Source organism: Podarcis pityusensis (assembly GCF_964106645.2).
Source record: "Podarcis pityusensis genome assembly, chromosome: Z".
Taxonomy (NCBI): Eukaryota; Metazoa; Chordata; class Lepidosauria; order Squamata; family Lacertidae; genus Podarcis; species Podarcis pityusensis.
In genome coordinates, this window is record NC_138044.1 from 45,821,391 (window position 1) to 45,845,649 (window position 24,259).

At 46.4% G+C, this 24,259-nt stretch overlaps 1 protein-coding gene across 6 annotated transcripts in view; it reads left to right on the forward strand.

The window, feature by feature from the left end:
* The first annotated feature begins 250 nt into the window (after positions 1-250).
* Positions 251-24,259, forward strand: part of FGF13 (fibroblast growth factor 13) — a 232,320-nt gene continuing 208,311 nt past the window's right edge. Inside the window, exons 1-2 of one of the 6 annotated variants that reach the window (XM_080990112.1) lie at positions 251-572; positions 10,645-10,872. In XM_080990112.1, coding sequence (XP_080846238.1) covers positions 10,824-10,872 — 49 coding nt within the window. In that variant the 5' untranslated portion in view covers positions 251-572; positions 10,645-10,823. Of the gene's footprint in view, positions 573-10,075; positions 10,167-10,623; positions 10,873-24,259 lie in introns of those variants that run through there. The other 5 variants (XM_080990114.1, XM_080990118.1, XM_080990117.1 and 2 more) reach the window with 5 other exon arrangements.

Genomic DNA, 24,259 nt, shown 5'->3' on the forward strand with positions numbered 1-24,259 from the left:
GCCATGGACGGCTGCCCTAATGCCCTTTCTTGACAGCACCCCTGACCACTCGTCTCTTCCTGGGGCCTCTCCTCTCCAACTTTGGCTCTGAAAGGGATCCTCCATGCTGTAAGGTGATCTGGATGCACAGCTGCCTTCTCCAGCACTTAGAGGAGAGCAACTTGGGAAGTCAAAACAACTTGAGGAATTCTGTTTCACTAAAAATAGCTGCTGGAGAAACCCTGTGACTTGCCGCTTCTTTGGCTGGGCATGGCAGGCCTCTAACCCTTTTTACTGCATGGGTCGTTCTTCTGTCAACCCCCCCCCCTCCCCACGTTCTACCAGATTCAGAGGGTAGTTCCTCTGGAGTGTTTTCCCAAGGCCACGGGAAACTGGGAGAAGGAGTTGTGTTGTTTTTTTAAGGATAGAGATTTGTGTTTTGTTTTGTTTTTGTGCCATTGTTCTTGGGGATTTTTTAAGCACATGCTAAACGCATAGGATTAATTCAGGATTTTTACTTCTGTAGAGCACTGGAACTCCTGGCCAGGAATAGCTTCTAAGGCACACAGCTCACGGCCCTTTCTCGGATTAAGGTAGGTGACACAGTGGTGGTGGGGAGGGGAGCATTGTTTGGGTGAACTGGATCCAACTTTGAAAGAAAATAAAAAGCTGGTGCATCCAGGGAAGAACATGAAAAAGTATCATTGGTTTTCGCACTGTTTATATAGGTTCTTTACAAGCTTCTATCTCCCCCTCGCATAATTCCCTTGTGGTTTAATTGGAATTGTTGTTGTTTAGTCGTTTAGTCGTGTCCGACTCTTCGTGACCCCCTGGACCAGAGCACGCCAGGCACTTCTGTCTTCCACTGCCTCCCACAGTTTGGTCAAACTCATGCTGGTAGCTTCGAGAACACTATCCAACCATCTCGTCCTCTGTCGTTCCCCTTCTCCTTGTGCCCTCAGTCTTTCCCAACATCAGGGTCTTTTCCAGGGAGTCTTCTCTTCTCATGAGGTGACCAAAGTATTGGAGCCTCAGCTTTAGGACCTGTCCTTCCAGTGAGCACTCAGGGCTGATTTCCTTCAGAATGCATAGGTTTGATCTTCTTGCAGTCCATGGGACTCTCAAGAGTCTCCTCCAGCACCATAATTCAAAAGCATCCATTCTTCGGCAATCAGCCTTCTTTATGGTCCAGCTCTCACTTCCATACATCACTACTGGGAAAACCATAGCTTTTACTATACGGACCTTTGTTGGCAAGGTGATGTCTCTACTTTTAATTGAAATTACAAAGAGGATAAGGATAGTCTGGTTGGGTCTGACCAGATCCTTCTTTCTACTGTGGCCTTGGGAAGCCAGCAAGGAGTGGGTGGTGGTGAATATCCCTCTCCTGCTATTGCCCATTTGGAAAGCAGCATTCGGGATATACTGATTCTAAATATGGAGGGTCTATTTAACTCTCGTAGCTTGTGGCCAACTCTCTTCCCCCTCTGTGTTTTCCCCCAGAATCAATCTTTGCCAACTGGTGGAGGCTGATGGGAATTGTAGCCCAAAGCACCGGGAGGATGCCAAGTTGGCAAAGACTGCCCCAAATTCCCTCTAAGCTAGTGGCCATCTCTACCTTGAATTTCAATGACTGTACAGGTGAAGAAGTCCTTTCTTTGTCTGGCTTGAATCACCCACCCTTTATTCCACTTTTGACAGATCCTAAGTTCTTGCAGATTTGAGAGACAGAGGGGAAAAGTCCTTGTAGCATAGCCATTTTCTCCACATCCACCGAGAAGCTCTCTCAGTGCTGTCCTGTCCCTCATTGCTGAAGCAGAGCATCTGCTTTACCTGCAGAAGGTCACAGCATCAGTCTCCAACATCTCCAGCTACGGATGGGAGAAAACCCTGCCTGAAACCCTGGAGAGCTGCTGCCAGTCAGTGTAGACAATACCAAGGGTCTGAGGCAGCATGAGGCAGCTTCCTGTGGTGCTATGCTGCCCGCCACTCCAAGTAAAATAAAAAGTTATTCAAATGCCTTCAAACTTTCCTTCTGGAGGAGGTTTCCCAACCACCTGATCATGTTTGTGTTGCATTGCTAGGTACATAAAGGATGTGGGACCCTGGCCTATGACACAGATTTTCACTAGATTTTCAAATGCTAATTTACAAATATAGATTCTCTTAAGATGATGGGCAGCTGAAGTCTCACCCCATCATTTTGCCCTGGTGCCCTTTTATGCAAAGTATTTTTTTTAAGCTTTCTTAAAAGGGGAGGGCAATGAGGCAAAATATCCTGGCCTTGGAGTGACAAATCTTTGCCTCCCTGCCCCTCAAAGAAAACACTTCTGTTTGTGCTGTAACATTTAACCGTCTTTGTTCCATGACTCTCTTACTGGAGACTCTCTAGTCTTCCAGACTCCTTGTGTTTGTCAACAACCCCGCCCTCTCCAGCAGCAAATGAAATGCAATCCTGAATTGGGGATGGCTTTGCTTGAATCATGGAATAACAGCGGAAAGGGTTGGGATGGAAAATGTGGGGGTGATGGGGAGATTTGATCCCTGATGCCCTTTTTGCAGTGGTTTGTAGAATTTCTGTAAAATGTAAGATGAATCCATTCCTGACTACCATGACACCATGCATGGAAAATTCAGAAGTGCAGGGTAGTCACAGCCACACAACACACCCTTCTAAGATTAAGCAACCCTTTAATATTATGCAATAATATTATAATTAGGAATGCATTGCAGTCACCAGTACAGATGTCCACATGTTGCTATTATTTTCTCTGCAGTAGAACGGACGGTTTGGAAGTGCTCTGATATATTCTTTCAGAGTGGTGTAAGTCATGTTTTTCTTGAGGTCCTATTGTACGCAGCAGAACTTGCAGCCACTCTCCTGAAACTGAAGCACCTGGTGTTTTCACTGTTCCTGTGTGCTTTGGAGCACACAGAACAATCTGTGCTCTGTGTTCTTCCTGGGCTCCTTCTCCAGAGTGACCCTAGGAGCCAATAAGAGGCTAAATCACCTCCTTGATGATGATGATGATTTATTAAATATGCATACCATCCTTCATCTGAAGATCACAGGGCAGTTAACAACATAGAAATACAAAACGAGAACACAAACTACATAAAAACAAGAACAAGAGCAAAACCAAAAACTCCTCCCCTCCAATCAGCTCCAATTGGTTCCAATCAGCTCAAAGGGTGAGAAGATTTATTTCCAGAGGCTAAAAAACTCACTTTCCTGCTAATTGAGTGGCTGAAGGAAATTGGAGCCAGAAAGTCTGCTGGGACCCTGCTGCAGTAATAGCAATGTGTCTTCAACCCTGAACCACTGCTCCTTCAGCCACACATTAGTGGCAGAGCAGGGATTGGCAAGGTTTACCTCGCATGGGCTGATTCACTCAAGCAGAGATCCCTCCATGGGCCAGATTGCTCGCGTGCGTGAGCGTGCGCACTTGCGATTTCCAGTGTCTGCGTCTGCGCAGACATGATTTCCAGTGCTCCGGAAGTGAGTCCCCGCACCACACTGTGCTGGTTTAGCGCAGCACACTGGGACTCGCCGAGTGGGCAGCTTGGTTTTGGGGTGGCTCATGGGCCAGTTAAATGACCCCCGTGGGCTGCTTGTGGCCCATGGGCCTTAGGTTGCCAACCCCTGGTGGTAGAGCATCTGCTGTGTATGCAGAAGGTCTCAGATTCAATCCCCGTCATCTCCAGGTAGGGCTGCAATTTTTCTACCTGAAACCCTGAAGAACAGTTGCCTGCTGTGTGGACAATACTAAGTTTGCTGGATCAGAAGCCTGGCTTAGTATAAAGCATGTTCTTATATCACATCATCCTTAGCCGAGTTTGTTGTGGGAAGTGTGTGTGGAGAAGCATGTCAGCTTTCAGGAGAGAAAGAAATAGCTGTTGAGAGCAATCAGCTAGCACTCTCTGAAGCGCAATGTGCCATCTTTGCCACCACCTGTAAAGAGTGTCATTCTGATTCTTATCAAGGTGTCCCAAACAGAAAACACAATTTTATTTGTTCAGGTAGGTAGCCGTGTTGGTCTGACACAGTCGAAATAAAAAAATAAAAAATAAAAAATTGTCCAGTAGCACCTTAGAGCCCAACTAAGTTTGTTCTGGGTATTTATTTATTTTTTTAAAAAAAATATTTGTTGTTATTATTATTTACTCTTATTTCTTGCCTTTGAAACCTGCCCTTCCCTGCAGGGCAGGAGCTCAGCCTAACCCTGCCCACCCTCTCAATTTTATCCTCCCCTAACAACCTTGCAATGTAGGTGAAGCTGAGAAGGAGCCATTAGCCCAAGGTCACCCAGTAAGCTTCCTAGCTGAGCAGAGATTTGATCCAGTGTCCTATCTCTTGCTCTTGTCTGATGCTCACACCATTTCATCGTTCCTGGCTCTCACCTCCTGGTCCAACTTTGCTTGGTTCCAAAGGCTTTCAATAACAGGAAGAAAAACATCTATTCCCCACCCCAGATTTAGACATCTAAAAGTGGCTGTGTTAATGATTGAAAGACTATTTGGCACTAAAATATGTGTTATAAACTCTCTCTGTTATTGTACCGAGTACAATGGCTCTTCTCCAAATTCAGGGTGACAAGTGAGGGCTGCAAAAGAATGTTGCAGTGCAAAGTTTTGCTGTTTATGATTCTAGCTCCTCTGTTCTGCTTTTTTTCAGTTTTCCATGTCCCCTGCCCCACAGTGGCCAGTGTAGGGTTACCATATTTTAAAGAGGAAAAAAGAGAGGATACATTTGCTGGTGTCTGCTTTTAACTATGGATCTCTATGATGACTATTTTACATATCCATGAAAAAGAGGGCATGTCCTGGATAAAGAGGTCAACCCTACTTCATAGAATCATAGAAATGTAGAATTAAAAGTGACCACAAGGGTCATCTGGTCCAACCTTCTGCAATGCAGGAATCTTTTGCCCAACATGGGACTCAAAACCATGGCCCTTGAGATTATGCTCTACCGACTGTCCTACTCTGTGGCGATAGAGCATGCTCAGTTCCCATTGGGCTGTTTTGGAGTTGCCTTCTAAAGATTTTCTGTGTTTCTGCTAACTTAAGGGTTTCACCAAGCCTTCTTACACCTTGAGTAAGGGAGACATTAAATAAATGTATAACAGAACACATGGTATGGTGAAAGTGGGTAGAGAAAAGTTTTTTTCTCCTTCTCTCATTGCACTAGAACATAGAGCCACCCAATGAAGAGGAATGTTGGAAGATTCATAACAGACAAAAGGAAGGCCTTCTTCACATAGCGCATTGTTGTACCACACAGCAAGAGACAGTGATGGCCACCAACCTGGGGGGCTTTTAAAGAGAATTAGACAAATCCACGGAGTAGAAGGCTCTCCATGGCTGCTAGCCCCAATCCGTATATTACACCTTCACTGTTGGAATGGGCGAATGAATACCAGTTGCTGAGGATTACAAGTGGGGAGAGTCCTGCTTCAGGGCTTTCCATGGGCATCTGTTGGCCACTGTGAGAAGAGGGTGCTAGACCAGATGGGCCCCCTTTTGGCTTGATCCAGTGCGGCTCTTCTTACAGTCTATTGTGCATTGGCAAATGCCCTTTTGGCTACAGAAGGACTGATATGTGGAGACCTGAGATAAGTATTGGAATATAAGACTATGATACTCGTATCTCAACTTTCTAACATTATGGAACTCAAAGGAGTGTCCCACTGGGATTCTGGGTGATCTCCTATCCAGGCATTGACCAGACCGAGGTGGCTGTATCCAACCATTCCTGGAATTAGACCCTTAATAAAACCATACCAAAATATGCGCCTTTGTGATCTGCAGAAAACCATGCTCCAGATATGGAAATGTTCTGGGAGTGCTAAATATTTTAAAAAGGAAAGAAGAAAAGAAAAAAGCAAGCAGACTGAAAGGGCTTGTGGTGGCTGACATCTTATGCAGCTCTGCTGTGGTCTATGAATTAATTGCTGCCTAGCTCCAGACAGCTCCAGAAGGCAAATGTTTCCTGCTCATTAAATTCTGTCTGTGACATTGTGCCTGGGTCAGACTATTGGGGGTTCTGACTTTCATACAGCAAATGGGGCAATGAAGCAGAAAGACCCCATTGATTGTGATTGGCCAGGAGATGGATGACATCAGCTGGGAACATCCACACCTCCTTATCATTATCCAACACTCTTAAAATGCTGGTGCTTCCTGAAAGGCTGGGAAGGGACAGAGCAGGAAGGGTTGGGTAGTGCGAGCATATATCCTATGCACATGTAGCCAGCCATTAATTAGATCTGATTCTAGCTCTTGCCTGCAAAGCTTGTGACCCACTAAACAATTCACCAACCACATGTGGTGCCTCTTGTGTCTGGCAGACTGCAGGGCTCACTGAGTGGGCTACATTCAACTAGCAGTGCAGGTCAGTGTAGGAGAGCTACAGTTCCACTCAAGTCTTGCTTGCGGGCTTAAAATAGGCATCAGGTCTCCTGTGAGAACAGGACGCTGGATGAGGTGAGCCGCTGGGCTTGATCTTGCAGCCATGGCCAGAGGAAGCAATGTTTCTGAATACCCATTGCTGGAAACCACAGGAGGAGAGAGTTGGTTTTGTGTTCAGATCCTGCTTTCGGGCTTCCCATGGGGGCATCTGGTTGGCCACTGTGAGAACAGGATGCTGGACTAGATGAGCCACTGGCCTGATCCAGAGGCTCTCCTTATGTTCTTGTGCGCTTACCTCTTTTGAGGGGCCACTACTTACAACCCTTCTCCACTGATGCAAAAATCTGAGGCATGTGTATAATTTCTGATACACATTCTTAAAACTCAAGCTGGGAAACCTTCAAAAGAACTATTGAGATATGAATTGCATGCGTTTGGAGCATTCCTAGTGTCCTCTAGTAGCAACCCACATCGTTCCCTCTCTAAGGCTGCAATTTTTAATCTGTTTTAATCTTCTTCTTTTGAAGTTTGCATCAATTAATAAGACACCTCCAGTTAATCAGGTGACACTGTTTAACATAAAAGGTGATTATTCTTAGTATAAGTAGCTGGAGACATTAGATGCCATTTCAGATGAGGTCTTCTCCCTTCACTCTTCTGCAGGCGGGATGGCCTCTCTTTAGGGCAACATGTAAAGACAAACCATTAAAAAGTGTTATTCCCTCCCCTTCAACCTCCTCATTGTTTCAGTGTGTGAAATGTATGCATACTGAACCAGATAAAGATTGCTTCCGTCAGATAACAAGGCAGCTGTCATCTATCAGATAGCTCAACTGGTAGAGCATGAGACCCCTTAATCTCAGGGTTGTGGGTTTGAGGACCACATTGGGTGCAAGATTCCTGCCTTGCGATGGGTTGGACTAGATGACCCTTGTGGCACCTACCAACTCTGCAATTCTATGATCCTACCTACCTACCTACCTACCTTCAGTGCTATATTTCTAGAAAAAGAGGTGTCAGAACTCACCATGAACACCTCCCTTGTTCTCTTATAATGGCAATGATGCCCAACTGAGAGGTGCTGGCATTGTGTTCCAGTGAGTTCCAACTTATTAAAAAAACCTCTGCAGCTACCTATATATCATATAGTTATGTGGATCAGCCCACATAAGCAGACATTGTCTGCGGTCCTAGGTGCTGACTGTGAATGGGCAACTTAATGGATCCAGCTGCTCTCCCTTCTTATGATCCATTATCCTTAAACCAAACTTGGACTGAACAGTCCATAAAATAGAGGATTGCATTCTGCAAAGTAGGACACATGCCCATTATTGGAGGAGGGCATCAGAGTAGATTGAGAATGGCCTCAGGCCTGCAGGCTATCTCTATCTGGCCCTTCAAACTTGCCCCAAGTCACCCCTCATCTCTACAATCCACTCTCTGGTCTTGCTTTTCATCCCAAGTGCTTTTGCCAGGCTGGACTGTGTCCTTGAACTCTGATCATGCCTTTTGCTTGCCTGCATGGAGGGCAGAAAGGGTTGTGTGAGCATGGGCAGAAAGCAGCCTACCGAACAAAGGTATAATTCACATTAGTTGCCCTGCCCACTTTTGCATCCATCCCCACTTGTCACTGGCATATGGCCCCCAGAAGGTCACCTGGAGAGGAATGTGGCCCTCAGTTTGAAAAAAAGCTTTCACACCCCTGGGATTAATGGAATATTGCTGTTTTAGGCATAAAGTGATTTATTGACTGACTCCAGAATATCAGCCAAGAGAAGCTCAGCATGCATTCAAATCCAGTCAAAATTTGCATTTTACGTTTTGCAATGCAAGACTTTGAGTGGAGGACGCAGCTCTGCCTCCTCCAAAATGCACGTTCAGTGACACCAAAGGTAATCATCACTTTTCTTTTCCTCTTTAAGAAAATGCTCAACATCCTTCTTGGGGAGTTATTTGGCATTTAAGATGAAGATTATGTTACCTTTGGAAGCCATTCATTATGGCTGAACACCAAGATGTGTGTCCAGGATTGGAGAACTTCCTCAACTCATCAAAGTCACACTAACACACACACACACACACACACGTACCACTTAAAGAATTTTAAAATCCAGATTTTTCATAATTTGTTTACGGCTAAAGGTGTGGACAATACATAACCTATGGATTCTTTTCACCCAGGTGACTTGGCAAGTCCTACCATTCTGTTGGATGGGGACTTACCTGGGGGGGAAAGGATGGCAAACACTATTCCCCCCCTTTCTTAATTAGGAAGAAGAATTCACAAGCAGTGGGAGAACAAGTGTTGTGGATACTTATCCTCATGGTTCTTGCCTTGGTAGACCTTTCCAACTCCTCTGTTCAGCTTTGGTTCTGCTGGCTTCAGGGGCTGCATGACATCAAGAGTCAGCACAGCCAGGCATTTCCTGGGGGCTGCTAACAAGGGCCTCCTGGGACTGGGCCTCCTCTTCACCACTGCAGCCTCCTTGCTTCACCCTCCTCTTGCTCTTGCCCAGGTAACAGGAGCAGTGATGTTGAGGAGCCAGAGATGTCTCAGCCCTCTTGCTCATTGGCTCTCTAACTGGCAAGCAAGCAGGAGGCTGCAATGGTGAGGAAGAGGTGGGGCAGTGGATGGCGACAATGGAAGTGAAGTGGGAGCCTCACTGAGGAAGGGGGGTCCCATGGAGGGTGTCTTGCCTGAGCAGCCACCAAAAGCTGGAGCTGTTTGCATTTTCTGCAGCTGTAAGATGAAAACTTGATGAAGGTGAAAGGGGATGGGTAAAAAGGAAGATGTGAAGGTCCACAATTCCAGCTTGGGTCTCATCAAAGCCCAATTCAAAAAAATGGTCCTAGAGTTTCTTCCTCCTTCCCATGGTGTAAATCTACCCTCTGGTTTAGTGAATGTTTAAATCCACACAGGGTGGTTGCAGCTGAAAATTAAAGGCATTAATGCCTTCCAGATATTGAGCTAAGCAGCTGGGTGCAGGTGGTGTGGTATTTTGCCCTTTTCACCCACTGTGAAATAACAGCATGATCCTAGGCATGTCTATTTGGAAGTAAGCTCCATGGTGTGTAATGGGACTTACCACCAGTCCAGCATGCCCAATAGGATTGCTGTCTTGGATTCTTTACTTCCGCTGTCCCAGGGAAGTAAAATTCTGCCTTCCCTAACAGAGGCCAACCCTCTCTTAGAGGCCAGCCCTTTATTGGAAGGTGTCCTTGGTTGGAAGAGATGCTGGGTTGAAGTCTGCCTTAAAGATCAAGAAGGGAGGGCAAGGCGGCCCTTGGAAGTTGCTCCACATCCAGAACCTGGAGAGCAGGCACACAGGTCATAGGCTTCCCTATGGAGAAGCATTGCGTTGCTATGCAAATTTCATATGCAAATCTAATGCAAATGCGAAACCCTCTTTTATTACGCATTTGCTCTCCTTTCTTTTTTGGCCACGCAGAAGCAGCCCCCGCCCATCCCTCTTTTACTCCAGACCCAACAGGTAGCGCCTCTCTCTCCACCTGGGGAACAGCTTTGCCCATAGCTATTCTCCCTACCTGAACATACAATTTGTTGAGCGACTCTCCTGTGTTTGAAAAGAAACCCTGCAAGTTTTATCCACGCCCCTCTCTGCAGTGTAATGACCCCCCCTTCGTTTCTTCCAACACCTCCCTAGACTTTTACAAGAATCGTGTGTGTAGGAGCGGGGGGAGGCAGGGAAATTGCACGCTCCCTCCCCCAAGCGGCAACCCCACCGCCCTTCGCTTGAGTGGGGAGAACAAGAGAGGTGTGTGTAATTCTCTGCCTGCCAGTAGCATCTGGGGGGTGGGGGTGGGGTGGGCTGGAGCTATTAGGAGTGGTGGTCCCCTCCTCCTCTCCTACTGCCTGGGAAAGGTGGAAGGAGGAGAGGGAATCTCTGGCGGGGGAGAGAGAGGCAGCAAACTGCTTTTGTCTCTTGCAAACCTTCCAGCCAAGGCGAGGGAGAATCCTGCGGATGTCCAGGGGACCCCCCTCGCTTTCACTGCCCCCCTTTCTCCTGTACTAGGCAGGAGGGGGGAGAGAGACAGCACCAGCCAGCAGGTTCAATACAGTCTTTGGCAGTGGTGGTGGGCTTTAAGAACCCTCCTGCACCAGGAAAAAGCACGAGGAGCCATCAAGATTTCCTCCTGATTCTTCCTTTCTTCCCCTCTTTCCCTTCTCTTCTTCCTCCCGTCCCCTTCCTTTTTTATTTATTATTTTTTAAGAAAAATACATTTTGCTTTTAGGATTTCCCTCCTCTCTCCAACCCCCTCTTCGTTTACCCACAAAAGAAAGGTGGGGGGAAAAGAAGGCGCTCTCATCGCTCTGTCCACATATCTCCATCCACTGCCTGCATTTCCTGGAAGTCCAGTCGGATTGTCCACACGAGGTCTCTTGGGGGGATTTTACAACCAAACTGGGATCTATGAGCGGGAAGGTGATCAAGTCAAAGGAAGAGAAAGATGCATCTAAAGGTAAGGGGCCCGGCCAGGTGTGTGCGTGTGTGCGTGTGTCTCTCTCTGTGTTTTGCCAACCCCTTCTCCTCCTCTTCCTCCTGCATTCTCCACAGCCCCCCACCCCGCGCAACACTCCTTTGTCTATACACCCCCCTCCTCTCCAGAATTTTCTTTGTCTCTCTTTCTGCCTTTCCCTTTCCGTACTGAGCTCTGGGAAGAAAGAACGGGAGGGGGAGAATAAATGGGGACAACGGAAGCCTCTTTCCTATCTCCCCCAGTTCACCTGCTTTAAGGCATTATTTTATTTTATTTTGCCTGGGTGGGTGGGGGCTGGCTTCCCAAGGTGTTTGGGTTTGACAGGTCCTCTTCTACCTCCCTCTTTCCAGCATTGTGAAGGGCGGGAAAACCACATTTGGGGGTGGAGGTAGACCTTTTCTAATGCTGCAGTGTCTTCCTTGGCGCTGACAGTTGGGGTGCCTTCCTTTGTGTGCAAGCGCCGCGGGGAGAGGCAGCATGTGCCTCGCCGGCTCCCGTGTTCTGCAACAGATCTGGAGGTACCAGGAAGTGTGGGAATATCAACCCCGCATAGTACATCCTCCTTTATTTCTTTGTAATTATCATCTTAGTAGTAGCAATTGGGGCTGGGGCTGTAGCCTGATATATGTGGGGCGTGTGGTGTGTGTGTGTTTGCGCGTATGCGCGCAAGGGAAACGTGCCATTCCCCCCTCCTCCTGGGGTGGGTAGTAGCAGCGAACATAGCCGGCGATGCTCACTCATGCGGTGCTTGGCAAAAGTCAGAAGTCTTCACACGCGTCTCTCTCGCCCTGTTACTTCCTCCCTGCCAAATAACCCTGCAACATTCCCAGGGATCTTCAGAGGTGCCACAGATGGAGGAGAGACATGGGGTACCACGACCCCTAGTGTCCTTTCTGGCACCGCCGCCGCTCCCCCCGGCAACTCTATGCAAAAGAGGGCCGTTTAACTACCTGGTGTTGGAGCCCATCTACTAGCGCATCCGTCCGTGTGGGTTATTCCAGCCCACATTGGAGAGGAAACAATAGGATATTATGGTCATAGCCCCTTTCAGGCCAGGTGGCCTGGGCGTTTAGATACAGCTCTTGCAAAGAAGCGGGGGACAGGGGTGGAAGGCTGGTGGTGCGGCGTGGTGGGGGCTTCTTGCAAATTGTCCACCGAAGGTTGCATGTGTCCGAAAGAGGACATGTGATGCTTTGCATCTTATCTTCCCTCTCTCAGCCACTCCCCAAACCCACACTGACTTTTTAAGCTTTTCCCCATGCAAGGGACTGGATTGCTTTTCTTTTTCTATTGAATGCATAACAATTGCCATGGAGACAAAATAGAGTTGGGGCGGGGACAGGAATGGAGATGAGGACTGTAAGAGGTTAGCGCCAGCGGATTACTCTCATAGACAGCCCCACTAGCACGGAAGGTAGACCAAAGCTCTTCGTGGGCTGGGCCTGGGAGAGAGCAGGGAAATCGGAATGAGGAGTGCGCGCGCGCGCGCGTATTTACCTCTGTGTGTATGTGTGTTGTGGGGAGAGTAGCGAGCGATGCTTCCCAAACAATCCGTTCCACGCGCACGAGGTTGGTGCAAAGGTGTCCATTGCCATCTCACTTGCTATATTTAACCTTACTAAATTTAACATGCACATAGACACGCACGTTTGGTGCACCAGCCTCTAATCCCTCCTGTTATACAGCGCGCGCTCACGGGCACGCGCGAGCTCACGGAGCTTTTTAAATTTTAGTTCTTGAAATGAAACATCTCCAGGCTGGGGGTTTTTATTATGATTTTATCCGGGTGTGCTACTGATTCTGCAGCAGTTTGTACGTGCATGACCCGAGTGACCAGGAGCCAGTGGTTCACACGCACATACCTCGAAAAATAAACAAATTAGGGCCTAATGAAAATCGTTCGCATCTCAGGCTACACAGCATGGTTATGCCAAAAACCCTTTGTGGGTTGGTGGTGGCTAAACTGTTGTATTCCCACTAGCCTCTGCCTGAACTCAAGATCCGCTTCCATTCCCCACTCCTCATTTAGTCTAAGTGGTTTGCGGACAGATTGGTGTTGAGCATTATAGGCGAAATCTATTTTTGGGGAGGAGGGGCATTATAAAGTTACCGTTTGGCCAGGTGTCGTTTTTCAGTGAAGATGAATACAGAGATGAGTGTGCGTGTTAAATCAACATACAACCTTATTGTTACAATGAGTGGAGACTCTACTCCTACGTTCCCGAAACAGCTTGAACAAGTTGTCTTGCGGGACGAGGGTGTTGATTTTAGATGCATCCTCCCTTTGTAACCTTTCTAGTTCCAACTGTACAATTTGACACCCCCCCCGTTAATTCAGTATCAATGTATGCCGTACTTTTGAAATCTGTTTCTAGCTCCTTTTGCTCTGGAGAGCCGAGTATGTGCATGGTGGGGCTGATTTATCTAACTGTCCGCGTGATGTTTTCTGGCCAGCCTTTACCCCCCCCCCCAATTTGTCTGGTATTCTTTTTATCTTCTTCCTTGTATCAGTTGTTAGAATGATTCTTCCCGGAGTTTTCACGGGTGAAAACAATGCCCTTCTAGGTTCCTCCCGCCCACTGTTCGTCATACACAAAGTAAAGTCATTGAAATCTATGGACGTGATTAACTCCGTTAATTTTAATTTGTCTGCTCTGAGTAGAACTCAGCTGAAGTCAGCCCTGTGTTGACCAGACTTTTCAGACCTGATTTGCTGCTATTATTATTATTATTATTATTTCTTGCTGTTTAACATTCATTGCACGGACCAAGTCATGGCTGTTTTTGGAAGCAATGCATGTAGTTGGGGACTTGCTAGGGGGCTGGGTTGTTGATTATTCCTTCTTGTCTTTTTCAAGAATTTTGGTTCCACTGTAGACCCAGATAAACTCTCCCTCCCCTGTATATTATTTCCTGTGCTGGGCAGACCGGTTTGCTGCATGACATAATCACCATTATGAACGTTATTCAGTGTCCTTAAATATAAATTTCTTAACATTTCAGCACATGCTCCTTAATAAACCCAGTCCTGTGATCCTTAAAGCGTGGACTGCAACATGCTGTGCACCTAATGCACCTAATCATTCCAAAGGGTTGACTGCACATAGTATGACAATTTCCAGACAGACTCCATCAAAACAAAGTCAAACAGTATGAAAAGTTAGTAGGAATGCTTCAGCAAATACAACAGTGCATCACTTCTCCAGACGTCACCACCATCTGCTGGACGTCTGGCAGCTGCATGTCTGAAAATGATTTCGCACAGAAAAGTGTTGCATTTGAAGTGATGTGTGGTTATGTCTGTGGTGTTATATATTTATAGTGGCCTATTCACACATTCGGCCAGTCATGGCTTGATGTCAGTGTTGGGTGGAGCTTTACTAGGCTCGACTTAGAAGTGCCTTCCTTAAGATGAACTAACTCAGGACAGGCATATTCTGAGCTCCGAATCTCATCTCTCTCCCTCTCCTGACAGGTTCATAGGAAATGGCAATGACATCTTGAGGCATTACTTTGGAAGAGTTAGTGTGCTGTGGTGTGATTAGAGTGCCCTGGGAGACCAGGGTTCGAATCCATACTTGGCTATGAAGCTCACTGGGTGGGTTTAGGTCAGTCACTGTCTCTCAGCCTGACAGGGGTGTTGTGAGAAGAAGGAGAGGAGGAATACCATGTGTGCCCCTTGAGCTGCTTGGAGGGAAAAGTGGGATATAAATGCAATAATAAATAGATAACAAACAAGCAAGTAAAGCTGCTCTCCATATAGGCATGACCATGATGGATGGGGGGCCTCTTTATCCCAACCCTTCATGCCTCCCCCAATTTGTTTGCCCCAAAATTATCTTTCCTTATTGACTAGCAATGAGTAGAGTGGTGGCTGAGGTTTCCATTACCACAAGAGCATTCCCTAGACCCATGGGAAATGAAATTAAGGTCCCAGGAGCCCTAGGAAACTGTGTTTCCCAGGGGACCTGGCCCTTGTAATGCTACCGTGACCTAATGAAGGCCCCAGAAGCAGCCCTTCTCCTCACTGCCACTTCATCCTGGTAAGTTTCAGTGGGAAAGGTAATGGTAGTGCCCAGGGCAAAAGTAATTAATGAGTTAAGGATCAAAGTTCTGTAGGAGAGCATCTGCTTGGCATGCAGAATGTTCCAGGATCAGTTCCTCACCATCTCCAGGCAGAGTTGAAACTTTGGAGTGTTGACAATGCTGAGCTAGTTGGACCAGCCATCTGATTTGGCATCATGTTTTTATTCATTTAGTTCACAACATTTCTATACTGATCAGTTGCAATAATACTTTGAAGCAGTATAAGGCTTGTTACTAGCTGAACCCAAACTTTGCAGGTTCGTAAGATGTATTCAGTCATCCTCTCCACTGCTCCATCCCCACATTAGTATGACATAAGAAGGAGAGCAGGAGATGAACCCATTGGCCTCATCCCCTCCCTGTAGTTCCTGCAGCCCCCACCCACATCTGGAGGCTGAACATCTGCTGCAGGAAGCCTCACATTCTATTTATTCACTGAAAGCATTTTAAAAATGTCTTCAATCTGAAACAGAAATGAGGAACATCTGTGGATATCTGAATGTTGATGGGACTCCAACTTCCATCAACCTCAGGCAGCATGGCCAATGTTCAGGGTGATGGCATGGAGTCCACCCACATCTGGAGGGCCAGAGGTTAGGCATCCTTGATCTACAATGGATAATAGGCTGGCATGCAGGAGACACAAAAGAAACTCATATTTCCCAACCTATTTCCCAGCTACTATTCCCAGAGCGGTTTAACAGCCAGTCTCTCTTCACAGGGAATTGTAGCTCTCTGAGGGGAATGAGGGTCTCTTAGCAATCATCAGTGCCTTACAACTCCCAAACTTCTTTGGGGGAACCCATGATTGTTTGAAGTGGTACCATAGTGCTTTAAAAGTATGGTGTGAATGTGGCCTCAGTCTCTCATTTTCCGAATCCTTGCTTCAGTTCTTCACATTTCCGCAGCAAAACCCCTCATGAAAATTCACCAACATTTTCATGTGGATTTATCCTAATATGAACAATTTTTAAAATGTAGTTTAGATTAATATGCACATTTTTTTGCAGACAATTGTCCCTAATATAATGCATTTTGTATGTTTTCACCAATGTATATGTCTGTATGCACTCTTTCCCCTGGAATGCACATTTTTGTTCTTGTTGGTTGTTCAGAGAAGTGTCAATTTAGAGGGATAATTGGGTTTCAGTTTGCTGATTTGTTCAGGTAGTTTCTCACTAAAGTGCAAATCCCCATTGCTTATTTCAGAGTCCTGTGCTTCTGAACTTATGAGTAAGCCTCTATTGAACTCATTGGGACTTACTTCTAAAGATTCCTAGAATCATCAAATTGTAGAGTTGGAAGGGACCTGGAGGGTCATCTAGTCCAACCCTTTGTAATGCAGGAATCCCAGCTGAAACATCCGTGACAGGTGGCCATGCAATCTCTGCTTTAAAAGCTCTAAGGAAGGAGAGTCCACCACCTTCAGAGGGAGTCTGTTCCACTGTTGAACAACTCTTACTGTCAGAAAGTTCTTCCAGATGTTTGTTGGAATCTTTTTTCTTGAATCCATTGGTACACATCCTACCTTCCAGAGTAGGAGAAAACATGAATTCTCATGTAACAGAGGCACATTGTTAATGCCTCCATCATCACTTTACCTGCCTCTGGAAATAGTTGAGACTCACTCTTGCAGTATCATGCAAGTATCTTGCAGTATCATACCAACATATGGCTCTCAACCACTAGCAACATTTTAAAAAAATATCCCACATTTTCTCCGCAAAACTCAAGCTGATGTGCATGAGTCTCTCACTTCTCATTTAAATCCCACAATTGCCCTGTGAAGTGGGTTCGGCTGAGAAGCAGTGATTGGTCCAAAGTCACCCAGTGAGCTTCATGGGTGAGAGGGGATTGAGTATTAGAGATAGTGGCAAAATAGCGACCACTGAATGTCCCCTTGCTCATTCAGAGCCCTGTTCGGCAAGAAGCAATATGAGAAGGCAAATCCTCCCAAGACATCATGCTTTGAAAGGATTTCAAAAGTGGCAAACAATTGCTTCCTCATTTCTCCAGTGCTAACATTATTCTTTGCTTCTCTCTAGGGGCGTTTGAGTTCTGAGATTCTCATTCTGGCCACGTGAAGCAGTCTGCCCTTGTACCCATTTTCAGCCACGTGGTATAAATTCAGTTGGCTTTGCCCTACAGCTGGGCATGCTGTGTGGCACCAGCATTAAACTCTTATTTCAAAAATCATGAACAACACTCCCAAACTGGGATGCATTAAGCAGAGCAACTCGTTCCCCAAAACCTGTGGGGATTTGGGTTCAGGTTTCTTGGGTATACTGCACATCATGCCAAACTGCATTTGAAACTGAGGGAACTTCCAAAAGCATTTTTTGGATGTGCCATGGAATGAGGACAGCCCGCTTTTTTGAAGAAAAGTTTTCCAATACCCCTGTACAAATGCCCATTCTAAATTTGCTCTTTGGCACCCAGCCTTTTGAGTTCTAATGAAGAAAAGTACTATGTCCCTCCCTGTTAGTGAAATTTGCTGTCTTCTCCTGAGGGATTGCTCACTCAGTAGAGTATGAGACTATTGATCTCAGGGTTGTGGGTGCGAGCCTTACATTGAGCAAAAAATTCCTGCATTGCAGGGGGTTGGACTAGATGACCCTCGTGGTCCCTTCCAACTCTACAGTTCTATGATTCTGTGAACCTTGCCCCACCCTCCCATGACAAGAGAGATAGTCATATGCTTTGTTGGATTTTAACGGGAACCCAACTTGCCCTTCCCAGCCCAAAAGAAGAAGAGAAAAGCAGCTCTTTTTTGAAATTCACACCTCTAATTTTTGCACGGCAGTTCTCCAGCCGAAGAATGCACATCAAAATGCAGAGGTCACAGTAGCGTTCATTGGATCTGTTTGTACCCTAAATAGGCAAAGCAGGACCCTCCTGGTGGCTCAGCAATAAAACTGCTAGTACATTTGCCAAGCTAAGCAGGGACAAGTATGGTTTCAATTTGGACGGTGGGACCATGTGTTGAGATTCCTGCATTGCAGGGGGTTGGACTTAATGGCCTCGGGGTCTCTTCCAGTGCTACAGTTCTATGATTTGGGGGTAGTTTTTCATGGTACTAAGTTCTGCTTCAGCTGAAAGTTCTGCTTCAACTGAAAGCTTTTCAAAGTTACACAGACCGTTTAGGATATCTTAATGTCTGCTGGTTGCACTGCTAGACCTGACATAATCAGCATTTGTACAACCTCATTATACAGCCTCATTTGGTAAAGCAAAGAGACAGAAGTTAATTTTTTTGTCTAGCCTGTATGGCTAAGGGGATCCAACAGCATATTAGCTTCAGTACAGAGAGCTCCAGGAAGACGTGGCAGATATTTTAAAGAGCATTGCAACTGAGGCTGTGTTCTTTGAACTTCAAACATCACAGGCAGGCTTAGAGCAAGGAGATAAACCCACATTATCAATTTATGGGATGAACATACCCTTCAAAGGGGCAGGCAGCCTCACAACCATTTCAATCAGGTTCTCTCCTCTGCCTCAACCCTCCCCCCCCCGGCCAACAATATTTTCATGGCAATGGGCAGGTGTCATTTATTTGTGTATGTATTTGAGCAAGCTCTATTTTGCTTTGTGTCAAAAGACCTCGGGGTGGACAAGGTTTAAAATGTAAAAATCAAAGCAGAAAATCAAAGCAAGGTGTCAATCATTCTGAATATTTTGACACCATAGGTCAAAGATTGTGTTAGCCATAAGCCTGACAGAGGAGGAATAACTTCAGCTGGCCCCCCAAAAGAGCTTGTGTTGGTGCCAGCTGAACTTTGGGGTATAGGGCAGACTGTTTCAAATCTGAGAAGGCCCTGCCTGTAAGTCCTGTAAGTCTTGTAAGTTCTAAAGCTATGTGTGCCTTGCAGAAAGTTAGCTCCACTAACAGAGTCTCCTTAGCTAACCATGGAACCCAGGAAGGGCTGTATGAGTTGCGATGTTGTTTGGGTAGATGGATCCTAAGCCATGGAGGGCTTTATCAATCAAAACTAAAGATTTGGAATTGGGGCTGTTGACAAGATGGCAAATGGTGAAATACCACAATTCTATGATCCTGCGCCATCAGGTCCATGAAGACATGCTCACTGTATTTTGCAGCAGCTGCAGCCTTCAGGCCATATTCAAGGGCAGCTCCACATAGAGTGAATTACAGTAGTCCAAACAGGAAGTTTAGCTATGGCTAGGCTAGCCTTGCCCCAGCTGGACCAGCTGGAGCTAGGAACAGGAACTCTGTGCCACTGAGGTAACTTAGGCCTCCAGCAACAAATTAGAATCTCATGCCCTCCAACATTTCTCCAATGAAAATAGGAACATCCCATTCCATAATGATAATTTTACTATTTATACCCCACACATCTTACTGGGTTGTCGCAGCCCCTTCTCCAGAAGAGGGCACCTTCATAATTTCCACCCCTGGGGGTTGGCCATCCATGATGCCCCCATTTTGTCAGGCTTCAACAAGACCGGTTTAAGAAAGGCAGCTTGAGCCATTGCTGAAGACCATTGTGAACAGAAGTACATATTATGTAGCAAATGCAAGTGCACCCATTTGTGTCCTAAGAAAAGCAAGGTATTATGACCTGGTGTAAATTCTGCAAATCGGGCAAGGTTGCTTTGTGTGTTTTGTGAAAGCATGGTGACTGGCAAGGCTAGTATGGAGGCAGGAGAGAATGTGCAGGTGGGCTTACAGCAAGCTTACAGCTTGATTTTGGCTATCTTTAACCCATATTTTTTGCACCTGGGCTCTGACTTGAGAGCCAATTCTGGCTTGGGGAGAGATGGACTTGGTAGGATGTTGAAAGGGGAGAACTGGCAGGTGTGGATAGAGTTAAGAAGTAATGCTAGAACTGAGATCAGTCCAATGAAACTGAGTGTTGGATGATTCAGGACAAAGAAAGTACTTCACAAAGCAGCATAGTTAAACTACCTCCCGCAAGACATAGTGAAGTCCACCAACTTGGATGGCTTTAAAAGAAGTTTAGATAAATTCATGGATTTTTAAGGCTCTCAGGCTACCATCCATGATAAGCTGTATCATTACACCCACACTCAACACCCTGTTCTACTCTGACCATCCAAATGCTCTTGGGAAGCAGGACCTGAACACAGCAGCGCTTTCCCCATCTGCAATTCCCAGCAGCTGTTACTTCCCTGGGGTCAAGAAGAAATCACAGTCCAAATGTTTTGTGCATATAAACTCTTCAGATCTGGTTTTCATCTCCTCCCTTCTTCACTTTTTATTTCATTTCATTTGTGCCCAGCCTTTCCTTACAAATCTATAAGGCAGGCAACCACAGTAAAACCCACAATGAAAATTGTGACATAGCAAGCACTATAAAAAACCATAACGTGGGGGAGAATCAAACAGGAATATATAAAAATAGCAGCCAGAAAATGTATCATTGAAAGATACAGGTTGAAGCACAGAGTAGCAGAGAAAGCCAAGCAGCTTTGCAGGCCATGCGCTTGTTTTTGAAGGTAAGGTTTTCTTGCCTGCTGGTGGAAGGCCATCAGCGAAGCAGCCCCTTTGGTATTTAACAGAACACAGCCCCTAAGAGGGCCCTGTCTCAAGTTTCTGACAAATGCACATCAGATGCTGTGACAAGAAAGAGCCAGCAGGAAATCATACCAAGCGAGTGGAGTTAACTCTTTATTAGCAAAAGGATCTGCGCAGGAGTGTCAGGCCTAATAAGCACAGCAGCTCATCCCTGGTAGGTCTTGCCCCATGAAGCAGTTGCCCATAGGTGCCTAAGTCTCTTCTTCTTCAGGTATTTCCCCAAGCAACCTGAGACTGCACCTGCATGAAACTAACTACTCCTCTGCTCACTTCATACCTCTTCTGGTCCTAGAAGACCAGTGTTGAGGGGAGCTTGCATCAGGAGGGGGAGACAACCTGGCTTCTTCACTGACCTGACTCATCCCTGCCTCTTGGCCTCCTTTCTCCCACTTTCCAGCTTTGGATTCTGCCCCTGATTCTGAACAGGGGTGTCTTACCCATAGAGGCTAGTGGCACGAGGTGCCGGGGCACCAAGTTCTGGAGGGCGCCAGGGAAGAGGTGGAGGCTGGACACGGCACCTCCCGGTATCAGCTTGCCGCTCTCTCCCACCTCCACCATGCCATGCCGAAGCAGTGCAGAGCCTCCGTCTGCCGTGGCCACCGCGGCACAAAGCGGCCAGCTGAGCTGGGAAGGGCCGCGTCCAGCCTCTGCCTCTTCCCCACCAGAGGAGCCACCCTCCAGCCACTGCCTGCCTCCTCCAGCCCCGCCGGCAGCGCCGTCCTCCCTAAAAAACTATGGAAAACCGGAGGGGGGGGGCCTCCATAGGGAGTTTTGCACCATGGTGCTGGATATGCTTAAGATGGCCCTGATTCTGAACTTCCCTCTGCCACAGACTCTGCTTGTTCACTAAACCGTGCTATCTCTTCAACTTCTGACACTTCCGCTTCCCAGTCTTCTCCCTTTGATCACTTACCACTGTCCCACCGCCAATCCCCAGGCTCCAAGCCTTTTTCCTTTGGGGGTTCCCCAACTAGTTCCTCCCACCATTCCTCTGCATCCAGCCAGTCCATGACATGCTGACAGATGAGGAGAAGCGTCATTCTGGGAAATCTCAGCACCCAGGAACTGAAGTGCGGGGAAAAGCATCCAGAAGTTTAGGAAGGAGGATTTCTGATGCTCCAGATGTTTTTTGCTTTACTGCAAGCACAGGCACTAGCGGAGGAATAGGGGTACAGGGGGAGTGCACTGCCCCCGGCGGCATGATCCCAGTGGGGTGCCATCGCGGCTACCTCCCCGCGCTGGGCGCCACACCCCCACAGGTGGCACGCCACACCCCTGAGACGCATGCCAGCCATGCCCCCGCCTGCTCTCCATGCCTCCCCCACCAGAGCTTGAAGCTTTGCCACTGAGCACAGGGAAAATTTTCAAGCCCAAGAACCATGTGCCCTTTGAAGGAATCTTCTGGGGACCACAAGCCAGTGGTGGACAAAGCCAGAGGCAAAAGTGGATGGAGTGACAAATGCGATGGAGACTAGTTGCTACACCTAGTTCACACAGCCCTCTCTCTCCTCGACACATGCAAGCAAGAGGAGTTTGAAGACGCATCTTACTCAGGCAAGGCACACAAGGCGAGCGCAAAGCATGGAGCAATGAGGGGCATGGCCCAGTGAGATGTAGCTGTGGAAGAGATGAAGTGTGTGGGGAGAGACTGGCAGCCAATGCGTAACTAGGGTTGCCAGACCCTCTGGCTGCCCTGAAGTCTCCAGGTTTGCCCGCTCCCTCCCCTCAGGTTACAGGCAGAAGGATTGAACCTCCCGGTGGGCGAGAGTGCCTTCTCTACCCAGCCTCCCTGACAGGTTAGAAGGAATGGTCTCTCACTTCAGCTGGACACCCACTTTAGCTAGGGTTTCTATCTTAATTTCCAACCAATTTACATTTTTGCTCACTTGCCAGTCTTTGTGGCTTTTATTTGAATGACATGTTCTCAGAGACTGTGACTGATGCTTAATGTGCCATGCTTAATGATGTCACTGGGGCCACTCCTTGTGATACCACTGTAGGCCACCCCTAGGTCTCAGGTTTGGACCCTAAAATCTCAGGGTCCAGGATGCTCCTGACCTGGGAATCGTATGTGCAAATACTGTAACACTTCCAAGTGTTCCTATCTTCCAAGGATGTCCCTGATTTAGAGAAGCCATCCCAGTTTCTGATTTGATCCCAGAAAGTCCCACTTTTCCTTAAGATTTGCCTATTTTCATTGGAGAAATGTTGGATGTGCCTGAAGGCAATCCTGTAAAGGGAAGGGTTTTTTTAAAAAAAACTTTTAGCATTTTATAATGTTTTTATATATCTTGGAAGTTGCCCAGAGTGGCTTGGGCAACCCAGTAAGATGTGTGGGGTATAAACAGTAAAATTATCGTTATGGAATGGGACGTCCCTATTTTCATCAGAGAAATATTGGAAAGTATGGTATAGCAATTTACAGGAATATGGCAGGTTCCAATTTGTCTCCCACAATGCACCTGCTAACAGGACAAATTCTCTCCCCACTCTTCCCTCTGAATGTCAATCTTATTAGTGCAATAAAAAGCTCAACATTTGTTCTAGGAAGTAATACAGTATTAGCAGAACCATAACATGCAATTTGTCTTTCAGATCCGTGTTTCATATCTCTAGCCAAAAAAGCAACACCTTTATACTAAACAAGAAGTTCTGCATCAATCTTTTCCAAACAATGCTGTGCTGTCAGCTCCGAACATCCTGTTCTGTGAAGACTGCTTGTTTTAAATGTCCAAGCCAGGTGTTTGTGGTGTTTTAAATAGGCTGTTCATCATTAGAACTAGAAACATTTAATTCACTGCTGCAATTAATTGTAGAGACAATATTCCACAGAGGTCCAGTTGAAAATTCCCTTAGACTCTAATGGTATCATACTATTCATGTTTACTCAGAGGTAAGCCCCATTGAATCCAGTGGGGCTTTCTTCCAGGTAAACATGCATAAAATTGCAGCCTCAGGGATCCAGAACATATAAGATGCTGATGGAAAATTAAAAATTAGCTGTGTGTATAAAACAACCTGTCCTTTCATGAAGAAATCGTATTACTTGTTTCCAAAATTTCATTATGAAGGAACAAGACAAGAATATATTATTGAAAGAAGCAGAGAATTAGAACTTGGCTTCCTCAGCAGTTGTGCTTTGCCAAATTGTATACAGTGGTACCTTGGTTTACGAATTTAATCCATTCTGGAAGTCTGTTCTTAAACTGAAACCGTTTTTAAACCGAGGCACGCTTTCCCTAATGAGGCTTCCCACCACTGGTGCCCTTTCACCATTCGGATTCTGTTCTTAGACCGAGGTAAAGTTTGCAAACCAGGACACTACTGGTTTTGTGGAATTCGTAAACCAAATCGTTCGTAACCAGGGCTGTTCTTAAACCGAGGTACCGCTGTATTTGTTTTTGTTTATATAGCACTAGCAAGGTTTCCTCCAGATGTTGTTGGAGTACAACTCCCATCACCCCAGATCACTGGCCATGCTGGCTGGGGCTGATGGGAGATGTAGTCCAATAACATCTGGAGGACATCACATTGGCTACACCTGATATAGTTAGCCTGTTGGAACTGAATTTTATAAAAATGTTTCGCTCAAATTAGCATGAATCCAAGCCATTAGTTTCCATATCCACTTCTATTCCTGCCAGAAGAACATTAATTCCCAGATCACAGTTCTCTTCACCTGATGAGTTTATCTACATTCAAAAGAAGTATTCCAAAATTACACCT